Source organism: Pan paniscus, chromosome X (assembly GCF_029289425.2).
Source record: "Pan paniscus chromosome X, NHGRI_mPanPan1-v2.0_pri, whole genome shotgun sequence".
NCBI classification, from domain to species: Eukaryota; Metazoa; Chordata; class Mammalia; order Primates; family Hominidae; genus Pan; species Pan paniscus.
The window spans coordinates 150795078-150815426 of record NC_073272.2 but is presented as its reverse complement, the minus strand read 5'-3'; the positions used below and the strand labels follow the sequence as shown (position 1 = coordinate 150815426).

Below are 20349 nucleotides of genomic sequence, written 5' to 3'. Positions count from 1 at the left end.
ATCCTGAAACTTCACTGAATTCATCTATTAGTTCTAACAGCTTTTTTGTGTGTGGAGTCTTTTGGGTTTCCTACATATAGGATCATGTCATCTCCAAATAGAGATAATTTTGGGCCAGGCACAGTGGCTCACGCCTGTAATCCCAGCACTTTGTGAGGCTGAGGTGGGCAGATCACTTCAGGAGTTTGAGACCAGCATGGGTAACATAGTGAAACCCCATCTCTACAAAAAATACAAAAAAATTAGCTGGGCTTGGTAGTGCATGCCTGTAGTCCCAGCTACTTGAGGGGCTGAGGCAGGAGGATTGTTTGTGCCCAGGAGGCCAAGGCTGCAGTGTGCTATGATTACGCTGCTGCACTCCAGTCTAGGTGACAAAGTGAGACCCTGCCTCAAAGAAAAATAAAAACAGAGATGATTTTACTTACTTTCTGATTTGTATGCCTTTTAGTTTTCTTGTCTGATTGCTCTTGCCAGTTCTTCCAATACTATGTTTTGTTTTTGTTTTCAGAGACAGGGTGCAGTCTCTGAAATTGCTCTGTCATTCAGGCTGTAATGCAGTGGTGCAATCATAGCTCACTGCAGCCTCAAATTCCTGGGCTCAAGCAAATTCCTGGGCTCAGCCTCAAATTCCTGCCTCAGCCTCCTGAGTAGCTGGGGCTACAGGTACACACCACCATACCTGGCTTTTTTTTAAGTAGAGACAGGGTCTTGCTATATTGCCCAGGTTGGTCTCCAACTCCTAGCCTCAAGTGATCTCCTTGCCTCGGTCTCCCAAAGTGTTGGGATTACAGGCATGAGCCACTGCACCTGGCACTGTGTACTACGTTGAATAGAAGTGGCAAGAGTGAGCTTCTTTGCCTTGTACTGGATCCTAGGGGAAAAGCCTTTACTTGTTCCCCATTGACTACATTAGCTGTGGGTTTTTCATAAATGGCTTTTATTATGTTGATAAACTTTTAAAATATAAACTATCAAGAGTTTTTATCATAAAAGGATGCTAAACTTTGTGAAATGGTTTTCCACATCAATTGAGATGATTTTATGGTTTTTATCTTTCATTGTGTTAATGTGGTATATTACATTGATTTATATGTTAAACCAGCCTTGCATGTCTACTTAGCTTCCAAGGCTCAGTTCTGACAATATTGCCAAGAAGTTCCTCCCTAGTTCCCTATACTGGCCCAGAAGTCCACCATCTGTCTCTATCCTTGCAGGCAGCACCCTGCTTGGAAATTACTGGTTAACTGGATTGTCTTCCCACTAAGCCAGATGCTCCTTGAAGGAGCCTACTGTTTTATTTATTTGTATTTCGACAGCTGGCACGGGTCTGTGTCATAATAGAAAATATTTGTTGACGTGATCTTACTTTAAATAAAAAATACTTCTGGCTCTGAGCCTCTCTCATTTGTAAAATGACCAAAAAATTATGATCAATTTTATAAGGTTATGGGGAGGCTAAATAGTACAGTGTTTGGCACATATGGCCCAAATTAATAGCTCCCTTTCTTCCATTTAGAGACCAAGGGAGTTGAAGTACATGGTCTGGGGCTTTGGATAGAAGCAACAATAGAAATAGAGAATAAAACTGAAGGCAACTGTAAGTGTAAATTTTGTCTGAGATATAAGGAAATGAACTAGTCATTTACCTAATTATAATTGCATAGCTTGTAATAGGAAAGCCTAGCAGTGTCTGATTTCTCACCTTGCATACTCTCTGACCATCCAAAGCTAAAGGAACTGAGGTGTGGTAGGCACCATAATGCACCCCCACACACAAGTTGCCCACAGCCCAATCCCCAGAACCCGTGAATATGTTACAAGACAAGAAGGCATTAAGATTGCCAATTAGCTGACCCTGAGACGGGTAGATTATTCTAGGCTATACAGATGGGCCCAATGTATCACAAAGGTCCTTAAAAGTCAAAGAGGGAGGCAAAAAGAGAGTCAGAGACTTGAAGATGTTCTGCTGCTGGCTTTGGAGATGGAGGAAGAGGCCGTGGCATCAAGGAATACAGGTGGCCATGAGAAGCTGGAAAAAGCAAGGAGAAGAATTCTTCCCTTGAGCTTCCAGAAGGAACACAGCCTTGCCAACATCTTGATTTTAACTGTGAGACCCATTTCAGACTTTTGACCTCTAGAATTTTAAGATAATGCATTTGTGTCTTAAGACAATGTCACTAAGTTTGTGAGGATTTCTTACAGCAGAAACAGGAAACTCATGAGGCAAATGCCATCTTGTGTGATAAATATTTTACATGCACAAGTGATTAAAATGCATTTTTGAGAACACCAAAACTTACTCTTCTCTAACTGTAACTTTGCACCCATTGACCAACTTCTCCTGGTACCTTCTTTCCCACTACCCTCCTCAGTCTCTGGTAACTATTCTATTCTCTATTACTATGAGATCAACTTTTTAAGATTCCACATGTAAGTGAGGCCATACAGTGTTTGTTTTTCTGCGCCTGGCTTATATGCATACATTGAAACATCACATTTTACCTTATAAGTACGTACAATTACAATGTGTCAGTTATAAATTTAAAAAAATTAAAAAGGTGAATCTCTGCATGAAATGTCATTAAAAATGCATTTCTGAGAAGGGCTGTGTTTCAGTTGTAAGGAAACTTTGAGAACGTGCAGCCCACACCCTCACTGAGCAGATGGAGGCTGAGGCCTTCTCCATATCTGTAGCGTCTGGGAGCTAGGAGGACTTCACTCACATCTTTCCTTCAGGAAATAGGGCCACAAGTCAGTGCTGGTGCCGATGAGAAGCCTGGTTTCCACACATCCCATCCAGGATTCTAATATAGCTTTGTGATACAGAGTTCATAAAATGTAAGCAACTTTTATAATTTGCATGGAAGCCACTGTGAAACAATTTCAGAACCACTGTAAATGAAGAAGCAGCGCTCTCAAAAGCCGGAGAAACAAACTGCTAAGGCTTAATGGTCGTGTCTAAGCATTGAGCCACTTTATGTGTTTAAAATACGTTATCACCTTCGGTTTTAAAGGAGAAATTGCAAATAAGAACTAATCCATGTCTGAATCTAAGCCTCATAAGAAAGTGAGAATACTGCATTTTACTACCCTTTCCTCTTCCAAGTATGTTCAATATGGAAGGAAGACCTTGATAACAACCCCTTAACTTTAAATCTACCAGTGAAGTTTGGCATGTCAGACTACTTCAAATATTGGTATTCTAGCTTCATACTTGTAGTGGTTCTGTAAACCTAAAAAATTCAACTGAAATGTAGTTCAACCATGTAACGCTTTTCTGCAAATGTGCCATTATTCTTGTTTGTGGGGTGCGCACTGCATACATTTCCCATTTCTCTCGGGTGTCCCCTCTTTTGCTTTAATGGCCACCAGTGGGTGCATCCTCCAGTAACAGCTGTATACACTCTTTAATAAATTCCCACATTAAGAATTTTCCTTTTAGACAGTCCTGCTTTTGCCTAATGTACCCAAATGCCACAAGAGTTGTCTGAATGACACCATAGAGCTGCATTATGCAAGTGATAAGATACTACTCAGCTTATTCTGAGACTTTTTGAATATTATTCCCTCCAAGAAAGCAAAAGGATAAGCTTTGCTGCATTATCAAAAACAGGTCAGAAAGTGCTATGACTATATTTAGAAACAAAACCTATACTAAAAAGTATATGATTCCGAATTATTTGAAGAGTTGTCCCAGGAACAGAGGTTCTTTCAATTTCAATGAAGAAGGCAGAGCTCAGGCCATTCAGTGGGAACTCAAATGTAGACTTCAGGCTAACACCAGTATGAAACTTGTGGTGGTGCTGTAGGACGTGGGGCATGTCAGTGAACGCCTGCAACAACAGCATTCTCCTCAGTCGAAAAATAGGGGTAACAGAATGCCCCCTAGCTCATAAGGTCCTAGTGAGGGTTCAATGAGGCAATGTCTGAGGAAGGACTTCACAAAGCACTTCAAATACTCATCGTTATGAAAGATACACTTAGTCATTTAAGAGTCCTATTCTGATTTTTTTTCTTTAAGCTCTGTTGGACATGATCTATTCTGATTGCCAAAAAATGGTCAATTTTAGTTTACTGCTACAACTATTCAGCATTCTTAGAACGTACATACGTAAACGACATAATCTCCAACTGGCAATATTGTTTGAAGAATTTTAAAAATTCTTACCTAACGAGACGTCAACTATGGCTTATTTAACCAGTATCTTCGCATCCCTTACTATCAACTGCTGTGTTCCCTATTCAGAGCCTGAAGTTTTGCGCGTTCACTTTTGCAAAAGCCATCCTCATAGACAGTCGTGACTCTTAAAATCTGCACTGTTTAATACACTTAAATGCCCAATCTTGCTGAAATTTTGGGAGAGCCCTGCAAGGTTGCCGGTGAGATAAAAAGTACATGAAGCAGACCCGGGCAAAGAAATCAGATGGCCACCATGCACATTTCCAACACATACACACTCACAGCCCTGAAAACAGTGTTAGGTTTCAGTTAATACATTTATTACAGCAGGTCTTTAGTCATTATTGCCATTAAAAAGTTTTCATGAAATTTCACAAAATCTTTTAGGCTATTAGTATTAGCTTTCTTTTTATGGAGTGACACTTTGTTAATTTATGAAATATTTACAGCATTTACAAAAAGTAAGAGAATGTCTAATAAAATTTCTTATACTTACAAAATTCATACATTATACTACTGTATTTGAGATGTCTTACTTGGTAGACCAATTAAACTATGACATAAAATAATTTACAAAGATATATTTAATCTTAATTCATTGAAAACAAAACCATATTAGTTATAAATAGTCCTTTACAAATCATTGTAAAACACTTCATTGTTTTAACTCGAGCCTTAGCTTTTACAAATATACTTAATAAATGAATTAGTTCAGATAGCAAATAGAACTGTGCATTTAAAATTTCACTTAATACTATAAAACAAAACAACCTGAAAAAGCAAACGGCCTGGTACTTCAAGTAAAAATTTGTAGAACCAGTTTTTATGCACGCGTGGGGTGGGGAGGGGAAGCCAACACCATTGAAATTGAAATGCATAAACACAATACTTTCAAGAATACGCTCAACACATGTACATCTGGGGCATTGATTTCTAAGGATGATGCTCTAGCAATAGCTCATGCATCCAAGACGGTAGCCCTAAATTTTGGCAGATGAGCTGGACTGACTAGAGCAACATTTGCGAAAACATTCCCCTAAGCAGCAGGATGCTCCCGACATCCTTGGACAGTGCTCTCTTTGGGGTTTGCCACAACCCGAAAACCATTCCGAATTTTAGGCAAGCTCATGAAAGAATTTAGAAAATAAAACTGGCAAATTTAAAAAACGCAAATCATATTTAACTGGGCCCTGTCAGTTTTTTAAAAATATAAAAATAGGCTTCTCTGGAAAATTAGGGGAAAACATTTTCTACCCCTAAATTTCCAAATAATGAAAAACTCATCTATACAGCTATTTCTCCTTAAGTCACCACTCATGATGGTATAAAAGCTGGCAATTACTTAAACACCTTGCTTTTGGGTAATGCCTAGGAAGCTGAGCTCAATTTGGTTTTGGCAGTAACATGCATCTTTCACATTTGGATTCATCTTAGAGAATCCAAAGCAACTGTTAAGCAGCTTCAGGAAAATCCATTCCACGAACATATATCCCCTTTGATTTTAAAATAATGTTGTTTCAATTAAGCCCACAAAATATATATTGTATATATAGTATTTCTCAAGACGTAAATTAAATCTAAATTTTGTCTTTCAAAAACTGCTTTTTAAAGGTGTCAGGGTTTTCCAAAACCTCATCTCAGCTCCTTTCTTCTGATTGCCGTGTGGACCCTGTAGTTTTCTTGTAATATGTATTCTAGAAGGCACGTATTCAAGAGTTTAAGATTATGTTAGTTCAAGTTCTACATGGAGGCAAATATTTTAATCTACTTTTTACAAATGCCCCAAATGAAAGTCAGCTATCGCCTTTATTTCAAGCTCTAATGCGGTGCCAGGGTCCCCCTCAGAAGTGAGTTTGCACATGGGGCATCATTTGCGAAGGACTGGAAGGTGAAGTTGGGGGATCAGAAAGCTTGGCAGAGTTGGCGAGCTGCAGTTCCTCAAGCCGCTTTATGTATTCGTCGCGTAAGGCTAAGAGCTCCATGTAACGCTGCTCCACTGGATTCGGCTGCTGGAGAGAACCAGAGACTTGAGTTACACTTTACGCCACGCACGTCATGAGAACTCACGTGTTCCACCCATCTGCTGTGACTGCTGATTTGTAAATAAGCCCTTTACTCAAAGTTTACCATAATACATACTTTCCTTAACTACTGCCTCATTGACACATACAGGAAAGTACAACACAGAGTACCAAACACCCAAGTACTAAGTATTTGATCACCAAGAAATACCTAATGTACACATTTCCTCACACGTGTCACCATCTTTGAAAATGTGTCAGCCGAGACACAGCTGTGTTGCCCGTCCCAGACCCACTGTCCTCTTTCACTCTGAGGGACAACTCTTCTCAAGTTGCCATGTGACCTTCCTTTTTGTGCAGATTTGTGACACTTTTCCTGTGAGTATCCAGCAACAAAATACAGTATTACTTTGTGTTTTATCAAAGTTTACATCACTGGTACCATCTGGTATTTATCAATTGACATTTTGACCCAACATGTTTTCTGAATTTCATCCTTGTTAAGTTGCATTGAAGGAATAAACCAGTTTCTCCACCCCTTCCCAGGCTGATGGGTAATCAGTGATTTCCAGGGCTCCTCGGTAGTGTGTTCAATGCTGTACTGAGTATCCTTGTACACATCTCCTCAAGCACATATGCGACTGTTTCTCTAAGGAATTTTCCTAGGGGTGGAACTGCTGAGAAGTAGAATATGGTCTTTTCAACCTCACCAGATGCTGCCAAATTGCCTGCAGAGAGGCTCCTGCTGGTGATACCTGGCAGTTCCCATTGTTCTGCATTCTCACTAGAACTTGGGAGCATACGATTATTATTCTTTTTTCCAATTTGAGGGCTGTGCATGGTATGTCACGGTAGTTTTCGTTTGTATTGCTCTGCTAGAACATCTTTTCATGTGCTTATTGCCCATCTGAATACATGGCTGACAGCCATAGCGGCTCTGCTATGCTCCGCCTTGGGTATGAATACTGGGTTTGCCCCCGCACCTTCTGTGTGCCTCCATTTCCCTATCTGTAAAATGGGAATCAAAACAGCATAGCCCTCACATAGCATTGTGTGAGTGAAGTGAGTTAATAACATCTGTTTTGCTACAATGGTGACTACTTTGATGAGTAAACAAGGGATTGATGTTGATACTAAGGCAGAAGTCAGGCTGGAGCATAACGTGACTCTCCCAGCATGTTAAGTTTTAAAAATTTTGTACTGAGATATAAACCACACACAGTGCAAAATCTTCAGATGTTCAGCTCAGTGAATCTTGACATACGTATACATTTAGGTAATCACACCCAGGTCAAGATATACAACAGAACAGTACTCCAGAAAGTTAATGTTTTGAAGGGATCAGGGGCAAGCACTTTCTAGAAAGCTTAAGCAATATATGAAGACCTTAATGTAAAACCCTAAACCATGAAAACCCTAGAAGAAAACCTAGGCAATACCATTCAGGACATAGGCATGGGGAAAGACTTCATGACAAAAAAACCAAAAGCAATTGCAACAAAAGCCAAAATTGACAAATGGGATCTAATTAAACTAAAGAGCTTCTGCACAGCAAAAGAAACTAGCATCAGAGTGAACAGGCAATCTATAGAATAAGAGAAAATTTTTGCAATCTACCCATCTGACAAAGGTCTAATATTCAGAATTTACAAGGAACTTAAACATATTTATAAAAATAAAAGATAAACAACCCCATCAGAAAGTAGGCAAAGGATATGAACAGACACTTCTCAAAAGAAGACATACAATGCGGCCAACAAAGACATGAAAAAAAGCTCATCATCACTGATCATCAGAGAAACGCAAATCAAAACCACAATGAGATACCATCTCATGCCAGTCAGAATGGCGATTATTAAAAAGTCAGGAAATGATAGATGCTGGCGAGGCTGTGGAGAAACAGGAACACTTTTACACTGTTGGTGGGAGTGTAAATTAGTTCAACCATTGTGGAAGACAGTGTGGCGATTCCTCAAGGATCTAGAACCAGAAATACTGTTAGACCCAGCAATCCCATTATACCCAAAGGATTATAAATCATTCTACTATAAAGACACATGCACACATGTTTACTGCAGCACTATTCACAATAGCAAAGACATAGAACCAACCCAAATGCCCATCAGTGATAGACTGGATAAAGAAAATGCAGTACATATACACCATGGAATACTATGCAGCCATAAAAAGGAATGAGATCATGTCCTTTGCGGGGACATGGATGAAGCTGGAAGCCATCATCCTCATCAAACTAACACAGCAACAGAAAACCAAACACTGCATGTTCTCACTCATAAGTGGGAGGTGAACATTGAGAACACATGGACACAGAGAGGGGAACACACACACCAGGGCCTGTTGGGGAGTGGGGTTGAGGGGAGGGAACTTAGAGGATGGATCAAGAGGTGCAGCAAACCACCATGGCATACGTATACCTATGTAACAAACCTGCACGTTCTGCACATGTATCCCCCCACCCTTTTTTTTTGAAGAAAGAAAAGAAAAAAAAAGAAAAAAGCCAAACGTCTACAGAAGTGCCTTCCACATGTAGTGGTTTCCAGAACCATCCTGCTTTCTACTGTGTTGAACTATTTGCTGAAGCTGTGCACACCAACAAGGAAGCTGTGAAGACAATGCACTGATGAAGAATGCTGTGGTTTAGTATTACGTTTTTGTTTTTTTTTTAAAAGAGACAGGGTCTCACTTTGTTGCCAGGCTGGAGTGCAGTGCAATCGTAGCTCAGCAAAATCTTGAACACTGTAACCTCGAACTCCTGGGCTCAGGTGATCCTCCTGCCTCAGCTGGCCAAGTAGCTAGGACTGCAAGCATGCACTGCCATGCCTGGCTACTTAAAACATTTTTTTTTTTTTTTTTTTGTAGAGATGGAGGAGGGGGTCTCACTATGTTGCCTAGGCTGGTCTCGAATTTCTGGGCTCAGGTGATCCTCCTGCCTTAGCCTACCAAAGTGCAGAGATTGCAGATGTGAGCCACTGTATCTGGCCTGGATCCAATTTTTAATGTTCAGGAGAATGGTCTCTATTAGAAGCAGACACTTTCTAGAACCTGTATCCTAGAGAAGGGAGCATGAGCCATGAGGTTGCCCTAAAAAATTTAACACAAACTTGCGTGGCTTTTAAAACAACAGAAATTTACTCTCTGATGGTTCTGCAGGGCAGATGCCCCAAATTAGGGTGTCAGCAGGGCCATACACCCTCTGGAGGCTTTAGGGGAGAATTCTTTTTCACCTCTTCCAGCTTCTAGTGGCTCCAGGTGTTCCTTGGCTTATGGCAGCATCGCTGCAATCTCTGCCTGTTTTCACATGGCCTTCTCTCCTCTATGTCTGGGTCTCAAATCTTCCCCTCCTTTCTCTTAGGAGGACATCTGTCATTGGATTTAGGGCCCACCCACCCTAAATCTAGGATGATCTCATCTTGAGATCCTAAACTTAATCACAACTGCAAAGATCCTTTTCCCAAATATGGTCACATTCACAGGTTGTGGGTCGCTGTCCTTTGGGGGACACACCATTCTACCCACTACAGGCAGCCAAGGCGTGAATCAGCTAAAGCCAGGTACAAATGCAGCAGACATGGAACCATGCCCACATTTCTACTGGGATTGCTGCTTTCATTAGTGCTCTGGTTACAAAGGCCCATAGGATTGCAGAAGCCTCTTAATCCCATTCTCCCTATGATCACTGTGACTTTTAGTGTGTGGCCTGGCAGTGGAAGCTTTTCAAAAATGCATATATAGCATTACGCTTGGTAGAATGCCTAACACCCAGTAAGTGCTGTGGGATGCTTGCTAATATCCTTTGCCCATTTTTCTCTTAAAATTCAACTGAGGGCCAGACACTGTTCTAGGTGCTCAGGATCCAGCAGTGAACAAAGGAGGCCCAAATACCTATTTTTATGGCCTTTATCTTCTAGCAGGGGGAGACGGACAAACAACGAACATAACGATCCTGGGAGTTTCACAGAATGTTTGAAGGTGATCAATTCTACAGAAGACTAGAGCAGGGTAACAGGATTCCACTCTAAACTGGATGGTCAGAGTGAGCTGCACTGAAGAGGTGACTTTTGGGGAAAGACTTAAGGGAGATGAAGGAGGGCGTCAAGTGGATACCTGAGTGCCTGAAGAAGAGCAGAGGCCAGTCTGGCTGAAGCTGAGCATGTGAGAAAGGTTGTTGGTGAGGATGCCAGGAGGTCACAGAGGTAAGGGGTGGGGTGGCGGCCACACGAGGTTTCAGAGACCATTGTAAGGACTTGCGCCTTGACTCTGGGTGAGGTGAGCAGCTACCTGGCCAGTTTCTAGCAGGCGAGTGGCATGATCTGCTTTGGCTGCCATGCTGAGAAGAGTAGAAAGAAGTAAAGGTAGCATCAGGGGGTCCAGCTAGAAGGTTATCGCTGCCACACATGGGAGAGGGCAGGCAGCACACACCAGCATGGTGGTGGGAGCTCAATGAGAAGTGCTTGGACTCTAGATGTGTTTTGAAGGCAGAGCCCAACAAGCTCTCCTGACAGATTGATTGGACATGGGGTGTGGGAGAGAAAGGTGTCAAGGATGACTCTAAGCTTCCTGACCAGGGCGACTAGGCTGGCGCTACCACGAACTGAAATGGGGAAGATGGCAGGAGGAGGAGGTTTTGGGGGAAACATGAGGAGTTCTGTTTTCACATGTTAACTTTCATTTCCAGTCCCAGCACCATTTACTGAACATTCCACTCATAGGGATGTGTTACATTGCCACCTTCTTACTATTCCAAGTCTCCACATTGACGCAGGTCTGTTTCTGGGCTCTACTCTGTTCCAAAGAAGTCTTGCTATATAGCAGGGCAGGTTCTTCCTTGATATTCTCCTCCAAAACTGTGGCTATTTTTAAAACCTCCCTTTGAAATATGAGTATTAGAATTTAGAATCAGCTTGAATATTACAATGAGCATGTGCAATTAGATAAGAAAAAGAAATCGGGTAACAGTAATTTTTGCAGATGGCATGACTGTATCATCAGAAAACTGAAAAGAGTAAACAGAAAAACTGTTAGAAATAAAAAGATAATTCAGTCAAGTAATGGGTATAAAATATATAGAAGTTATTGGGCTAAAGACAAACACAAACCACTTAGAGGAGGTAAAAGAAGAGAAGAGTCCATTTGTGATAGAATACAAAGACAACAAGAAATGAAAACTTGAAGCCAAGTGACAAAATACTATACCTCAACTTCTCACTTGGGAAATGAATTATAAAGTATGTCCCAGCTTGGCATGGAAAAGAAGATAGGCAATCAGCTCATTATGGAAGTATTGTAGGCTTCAAACAATTTTCATATTCATATCCCTTTAAATTTTTCTATAAAAAATGACTGAAACAAATGCCACACAGGTCAACCTGCTAATATTTGTCCTGAATCTCATCCTTCAGTTACCACTATATAAAATTTCAGTACATCCAGTGTAACCCTGATTAACAGCTACATGGAATGCAGTGGTTCCTAGAGTACCGTATGATGGTCACTGGCAGCCAAAATTCCTACTCAGGTTTGTAATGTGACTATGCTTTTGACATGAGTAACTTCCTTGTATTAAATAAAAGTACCAGATCTACTTATTGATAGCTTTTCAAATGTAAGCATTGGTCTTTCCATAAACTCTGCTGAGATTTTATGTCAGCAAGGGTTGGTGGCTTTTGCTTTTAAAAGCACACTAATCCTGCCTTCTTTGAGGCTAACAGCTCATTATGAGGCTGTATATTCTTTTGTATCTTTCAACATTGATAGTATACCACCATAGTGCTGTGAATACTACAGGTGGCCAGTAATTGTTTGTATACCTTCTGGCTCACACAACTGAATAACAATTTAACTTTTAAGTGGTTAAGTACATTCTTTTAGGTTTATATTATGTACTTTTAAAAGTCCTATGCGATTTAATCTATTTCTGTATGAAATAATGTTCTACATAAGCAGATCTTTAAGAAAACCTAATGTACTTACTTCATACTTTTATTCTTACACTTATCCCTGTGCATTATAATCACTGGCTTATGTTTCTGGCCGCCCCTACCAGCTTGGGAGCTACTCATGGGCGGAGACCATTTCTTCTTAGTCTCTGCATCCCCCTAGTGCCTGACGCGTGAGAACATTCAATATTTGGTAGATGAAAACACAAAGTGCCTAGGGAGATAAAGATGTGTGTAGGATCCTTCATATTCAGAAAATCCACATAGAAAGGATAAGTTATTTCTTTTCTGAATTCATGCCAATAGATCATAATATAGGCCAATTCCTGTCTCGAAGTAAAAACCCCTACCAGAGAATGAGCACTCCTCTCCAGGCCAGTTCCATTTTGCCAAGATCTGTGAGACTAAGGGGGATAAATATATTCTAATAAGTTCTTCTAATGATGTACCCTCAAACTTGACCTGTCACACAATTATCATTATTACCTTTAGGAATTCAGAAATGAACTGCTCCAAATTCCTTGAATTTCAAGAATTTCTCCAAGTACAAATGGGTGAGAAGACATTACAGGACTTACACAAAAACTGTCCGTACTTTCTCATTGCCAATATTTTAAAAACAAGCCATGACAAATATGGAAAAGGCTTATTTTATAGGACAAACACAGTGCTCATCTATAAAAAAAATTTTTAATAAGGAACACATCTCTTGTAAAAGCAGTTAGAATTCTGTAAGGATTATTATTTATTCTTTCCTTGATATTCCAAAATGCTAGAACTACTGTTAAATAAATTCCTCCCATGTGCTTCTCAAATTCCAAACTAAACAAGTGAATGTTCTCAAGCCCTGGAATCTGTCACTTTCCAAAAGAATACACATTTCAACCATCACCAAATTGCAAAAGCCTTTCACGCGAGTAGCACAGACCTTGAAATGAGGGTGCCAGCTTGAAATGGGCACTTCTCCAGTGAGGAGGTAGGGCACAGACTGGCATGCAGCCAACTGCCTGAGAGGAATGAACAATCTGAGAGAGAGGCCACAGCTACGGGACCCTGCTGTGGCCAGCCTATTTCTGGCATTAAAGCTGGTGCTGATGCAAGACTGAACTGTGAGAACAGGTAGTCGACCACCCACACTGCAGGAAAATGTGCAAACCTTTACAAAGAACCATCACAAATACTGAATATTTACAATGCTTAGAACAAATCAATAAACTGAAGTACTGCAGGCTGTTTTTCCTTCTGATTATGGATGGAGTGGAGGTGGGAGAATGGAAAGCCCAAGTGTGTCTTTAACAAAATGTAGAGTCTTTCACTTCAAACTCATTGTTTCCATTTTTGTTTGATAAATGGCCAACTGAATTTACTACCATTGACAGAGTAATTATCTTTATTTTAGAAGTAAATACCCTCAGTGAAAAGCAATCTGATGTTAGCTGACCTAGTGCATACACCTGAATGAGAGTACCAAACATTTTCTTAACAGGATCATCTAAGTCTAGTCAACGTAAAGAATTTTCAAACAATGTCTATATAATGAATAACTACTTCAAGTGATCAAAGGAAATCTCTGGCTATGAAAACTCAAATTTTCTAGAGCTTTAAATCAGCTTGCATTATAGTAAACAATTATATCACATTGGCAGAAGAATTGCAGCTTAACGTCAAAACACATGGTTTAGTAATTAAAAAAATTTAAATTAAGGTTGACTTTAACAATAAGTGTGTTTTTAGAGTCTGATATTTTTCTTCATGCTGTTAAAAAAAATCCATACCAAATAACATTATCTAAGGCAAGCAGTTGACATTGCTATCTTTTAACAGTGCTACTTCACTTACTTGTTGCTTGATCCTGGGGTTCCATCTAATGTAGTAATTCACCCAGAGTTCCAAGTGACGCATACTGGCAACTGGATATAAAACTCGATTGATTTCTTTAGTATAGAAGGGGTTTTTGAATTTTTCTTTATTACTGTTTATCAGTGACCATAAAGAAACAGTCCTTTCTGTAACCTTCTACAGAGAGAGAGAGAGAGAAAGTGGAAAGCCTAAGTAAAAACACACATAAATCCACAAACCATTTTGCAGCCTGTAGCAATACAGTTCAGCATCAAATTGAATCATACATTTACATTATCCTCATAATAGCTCAAAAAGCCTCATGGGCCAGTGAGTGCTTGGCAGCCACTTATCGATATTTGCATAGGTAATGGCCTAGCTTGAGAGCCACTATTTCTGCCTGAAGACAGGGGCGCAGGATACTGTACCATTAAATGCAATTCACTGACCAAAGAAGAGTATTCCCGGCTAGGTAAAACATTTATGAACAGATGGGTGGTATACTCTTTTTAATTCAGTGAAAAGAAAAATTATCCTAAGATCCCAATGACTTTTAAAACTTTTCCATTTGTTGGAACTATGAAATCTTAATCTGTGTCTACTTGACAGTACGCATCTGGACACAGTTATTTTAATCAACCATCCAGATGTTTAATCTACATCATGTCAACATCCATATCTCTGAAAACATCTGGATAACTGACTACACGAAGTCTAAGCTTTTCAGCCTAGTGTTGCCATCTCATAAAGATATTCACATTTTCATTGCTTTTTATTGCAGGCGTTTACAAAATTTTGACCATAAACTAGAGAGAGGAAGAAAAAAAAAAAAACACCAAAGCTAGGGAAACAAAAATACAAGAATTAAAATTACCAAAGGTAGAATCTGAAACTTTTCCTAGTAATGACTTTAATAAGAAAAGAGCAATAAGGTAAAACTGGAAACCAAAAAGAACATCCCAAAATAAGTGACTAAAGAAATTTCGTGGCCGGGTGTGGTGACTCACGCCTGTAATTGCAGCACTTTGGGAGGATGAGGCAGGCGGATCACCTGAGGTCAGGAGTTTGAGACCAGCCTGGCCAACATGGTGAAGCCCCGTCTCTACCAAAAATACAAAAATTAGCTGGGAGTGGTGGCAGGCACCTGTAGTCCCAGCTACTTGGGAGGCTGAGGCAGGAGAATTGCTTGAACCTGGGGGGCAGAGGTTGCAGTGAGCCGTGATCGCGCCACAGCACTCCAGCCTGGGTGACAAGAGCGAAACTCCATCTCAAAAGAAAAATAAAAGAAATGTCTTAAACATATGTATTTCATTTCATGAATAATGACAGCATAATTTTGCCTTTCTCTGAATCCACCTAAAACCTCAGTTGTACCTTTTTGATGCCAAAATCTATATACCACATTGTATTTATTTGCATGTTACTCTTTTTATTTTTATATATGCACATAGTTTAAAAAGTCAAATCGTTTGACAAGGTTATGAAAAAAAGTGCTCTCTCTCACCTCTTTTCCCAGAAACAATTGTGTTTTTCCCCCAGTATTATTTACAACTGACAAATAAAAATTGTACATATTTAAGGTATACGATGTGATATTTTGATATATGTATACATTATGAAATAATCACCTCAATCAAGCTAATTAACATCTGTCACCTCATATAGTTACCAATTTTTTTTGCAGTGAGAACACTTGAGATCTATTATTTTAGCAAATTTCAAATATACATTATTATTAACTATAATTACCATACTGCACATTAGGTCTTTAGTACTTATAACTGAAGGTTTGTATCTTTTGACCACTATGTTCCTCTTTCCCTTACCCCTTCCCCAGCCCCTGGTAACTACCCTTCTACTCTCTGTTACTATAGGTTCGAGTTTTCTTAGATTCCACACATAAGGGAAATCATGTGGTATTTGTCTTTCTGTGCCTGGTTTATTTCGCTTAGCATAATGTCCTCCAGATTTACTTATGTTGTTGCAAATGGTAGGATTTCCTTTTTTATGGCTGAGTAGTAGTCTACTGTATATAGGTACTACGTTTTCTTTATTCATCTGTTGATGGACACAGGTTGAGTCCATATCTTGGCTACTGTGAATAGTGCTGCAATATACATGAGATTGCAGACAACCTCTTTGACATGATGATTTCATTTCCTTTAGATATGTATCCAATAGTGGGAGTGCTGGATCATATGGTAGCTATATTTTTACTTTTGGGGGAACCTCTGTCATAGTTTGAATATTTGTTCTCTCCAAACCTCATGTTGAAATCTGATCGCCAGGCTGGGCGCAGTGGCTCACACTTGCAATCCCAGCACTTTGGGAGGGTGAGGCGGGTGGATCACTTGAGCTCAGGAGTTCGAGACCAGCCCAGGTAACATGGCAAAACCCCATCACTACTAAAAATACAAAAATTAGCTGGCTGTGGTGGTGTGCACCTGTGGTCCCACCTACTCAGGAGGCTGAGGTGGGAGAATCTTGCTTAAGCCAGGAAGGCGGAGGTTGCAGTGAGCCAAGATTGTGCCACTGTACTCCAGCCTGGGCGACAGTGAAACCCTGTCTCAAACAACAACAACAACAACAAACAAACAAAAAAATAAAGAAAAAGAAATCTGATCCCCAATTTTGGAGGTGGGACCTAGTGGGAGGTGTTTGGGTCATGAGGACAGGTCCCTCATGAACAGATTAATGCTCTCTCTTAGGTGTTTGTTGTCACTCTATATTAGTTACCAAGACAGCTGAGTTGTTACAAAGAGCCTGGCACCCTCTCCCCTCTCTCTTGCTTCCTCTTCCACCATATGATCTCTACACACTGGCTCCCCTTCACCTTCTGCCATGAGTGGAAGCAGCCTGAGGCTCTCACCAGAAACTAAGCAGATGCCGGCACTATGCTCCTTGTACAGCCTGCAGAACTGTGAGCCAATTAAACCTCTTTTCTTTGTAAGTTACCCAGCCTCAGGTATTCCTTTATATAACACAAAATGCATACCTTTAATGTAATTCCTACTCTTTGAGGTCAAAGACAGTGTCTTACAAGCTATCATATTTTTTATATTTCATGGCAGACTACATACATTTTGGCAAGCCTAATGTATCAAAAAAAAAAAATAGCATTTTAACTCACCTGTCTTTCTCGAGCAGATTCACAGTTGAATAAGAAAGTACCAAATCGGCAACTATACAGATGATCCAAAATTATAATCAAAAATTGTTCATTGAATTCAAAAGCTGTAGGGAACTAAACAAAAACAAGCAAACAAAGCATGAAAAACTGGGACTGAAACTTTATAAAATTAGACAGATACACTGTAGAAGTAAACAAATGCTGCCACATTGTAGGGCTCTAGGAAGGACAGCAGAGGCTGTAATCTGCACACACACTACAGTTGTTCTTTTTTTAGCAGTTTATATAGGACTGAGCACTTTAAGTGTTAAATAAAGCAATAAAGAGGAAAATGAGATAAACAGGCTGATTTTCTGGGTTCTCCTGCAAGTACAGTGTAGTTTAGTTATTTAAGCTATTATGAGATAGCAGACACGGCTATATATAAGTGTCAGTGTAAAATGTATATAAACGACAACTTGGTATTGTCAATTCCATTGATCTTCCACTAGTAGAGACATCAGAGTTAAATACTTAATTTTTAAAACTTTATTAGGGAAAATCCCAGATATATCAATAGTAGCAGGAATAAAAAGGTGAACGCTCATGTACCTGGCTTCTGCAAGTATTCACACATGCCCAGTCTTGCTTCATCTCTAGCTCTACCCTGTATTATTTTGGGGTCAAATCCCAATCATTATATTAAAATGTTTAATTTAAACAATAAGTAGAATGTATTTTCATCCCTCATATTCCTTACCTGTTTTGACATTTGCCACACACAATCAATAAACTGGAGAAAAATAGGAGAACGGTCAGCATCGGTGTGGTTTTTATCACCATGACCTATTCGCTGAATAAATTGATGAAGATAATTTGTTTTAATTAATGGGTACAAAACTGAGAAAGCATATAACACAAAATGTGACAATGCAATTCAGCAATGTGCCTTCTAAATGCCAAGTTTCTCAGAGAGGAAATAATATATACTTCCATGGCAATATAGGCAATGTAAGGTTTCAAAATAATGGAAATTAAGTATATAAACGTCTGTAAAATACCAATAAAAATTGCCAAAGAATCATCATCCTAGGTGATTATTACAATTATTTCATATAATCAGAATTTTGTACAAGTCCTGAACAGCTATGGATAGAATGGGCATGATTATCCTACATAGTATGTTAGCAATACACTCAACCTAGTTCTTTCAGTCGCGAAGAAAACAATCCTAAAGTTTCAAGACTTAAAATCATGTCCAAAAGGTATGATGATTAGAATTAAATGTTCTTTCTCTCTTAAAAACAAGACAAAACCAAAAAATCTCACAATGTATTCATTTACTAAACAATGATTCTTTCTATGACTGGGTGCAGTGGCTCATGCCTGTAATCCCAGCATTTTGGGAGGCTGAGGTGGGCGGATCACGAGGTCAAGAGTTTGAGACCAGCCTGGCTAACATGGTGAAACGCCATTTCTACTAAAAATACAAAAAATTAGCGGGGCATGGTGGTGCACGCCTGTAATCCCAGGTACTTGGGAGGCTGAGGCAGAAGAATCACTTGAACCCAGGAGGTGGAGGTTGTAGTGAGCCGAGATCACGCCATTGCGCTCCAGCCTGGGCAACAAGGGTGAAACTCCATCTCAAAAACAAACAAACAAGCAAAAAAACACAATGATTCTTTCTATTTGAAAATGTTATTCACACTATGAAACCTGGGTGAAGGCTAAAAGGATACATAGCAGTGTTTCTGAAAGGGTAGCCTACGGATCCCCTTCATGAGAATCACTGGGGAGCTGGGTCAAAATGTATATTCAAAGGGCATCTGGAAATAAGATCTAGGAATATGAATTTTAGTATGTTCTTTTGATGATTTCATTAAAAAAATTTTCTTGGGGGGCTTATTTTAAAAAAATTTTATTTATTTTTATTTTTAATTGAGAGAGAAATTTATATATATTGACTGTCTGTTTAATGTGTAGCATACACATTACCTCATAGTTACCATTTTTGTGGTAAGAAAACTTTACATCCATTCTTTTAACATTGTTCAAGAATATATTAACTACAGTCATCATGTTATACAATAGCTCTTTTGAACTTATTCATCTCTCGATGATTTTTAAAATGCATATCAGAAATAAAAAGCCTCAACTAAAAGTCTATAAAATATATTTGACTCTAATAGCTATATTATTTGAGAAAGAATTGTCTGTCTTCCTTCTCTTATGAAATTTCAATGTAAACATTTCTATGAAGATCCTTTGTATTACTTTCAAGTGAAACTGCAAACAGTGCAGATGGATAAACATATCTCTTAAAAAGACTTTCACTACCCAAGGCATCATGCATTTTCAAACTCGTAAAGTTTTTATTACACTCCTCAGATTTTCATTGTAATACTGAATATGTAATTTAACAACTAGTTTTAAAATCCTGAATGGTAGTGATCTATTTTTAGAAATTAGCTTTGTTTACTTACAGATGCAAATTTATGTCCAAAACTTATCCATTCTTTTTGTACCAGTATTTCGAACCCTTCAATGCTCCTATAGAAGCTATCCAACATCAGCATGGCCAAGGATGTCAGCTGAGCAGTCCTGTCCCATCCGTCACTGCAATGCACAAGCACTGAACTCTTCCCTGAAGAAACTTTGTCTGCTACTTGAATGGCTCCTGTCAAAACGAGCTGACAAAGAAAAATACGTGAGTCAGTAAGGAGCTATAAGATACTGCTTAAATTTGATAGTTTTTAAACTTAGAAAAAGCCATGCTTTAAAATATTAATGTCCAGAACAAAGATTTATCAAAAGGAAACACTAAGAGCTGCAGGATCTGTTGATTGTCCTCTACAGATGCTGCATTTGTTTTCTTTTCTTTTTTCTTTTCTTTTTTAAAATTATACTTTAAGTTCTAGGGTGCATGTGCACAACGTGCAGGTTTGTTACATATGTACACATGTGCCATGTTGGTGTGCTGCACCCATTAACTCGTCATTTAGCATTAGGTATATCTCCTAATGCTATCCCTCCCCCCACCCCACAACAGGCCCCAGAGTGTGATGTTCCCCTTCCTGTGTCCAAGTGTTCTCATTGTTCAATTCCCACCTATGAGTGAGAATATGCGGTGTTTGGGTTTTTTGTCCTTGCGATAGTTTGCTGAGAATGATGGTTTCCAGCTTCATCCATGTTCCTATAAAGGACATGAACTCATCCTGTTTTATGGCTGCATAGTATTCCATG

At 39.4% G+C, this 20349-nt stretch overlaps 1 protein-coding gene across 3 annotated transcripts in view; it reads right to left on the bottom strand.

Moving 5' to 3' along the window:
- Positions 1-4481: 4481 nt before the first annotated feature.
- The window catches only part of MTM1 (myotubularin 1), a 104765-nt gene continuing 88897 nt past the window's right edge, over positions 4482-20349 (bottom strand). For 2 of the 3 annotated variants that reach the window (XM_034949406.3, XM_034949407.3), the window contains exons 11-15: positions 19590-19796; positions 17867-17959; positions 17128-17241; positions 13998-14174; positions 4482-6189 (exon numbers count right to left, since the gene is read on the bottom strand). In XM_034949406.3, the coding sequence (XP_034805297.1) occupies positions 6022-6189; positions 13998-14174; positions 17128-17241; positions 17867-17959; positions 19590-19796 (759 nt within the window). In that variant the 3' untranslated portion in view covers positions 4482-6021. The remainder of the gene's footprint in view (positions 6190-13997; positions 14175-17127; positions 17242-17866; positions 17960-19589; positions 19797-20349) is intronic. The other variant, XM_034949408.3, reaches the window with a different exon arrangement.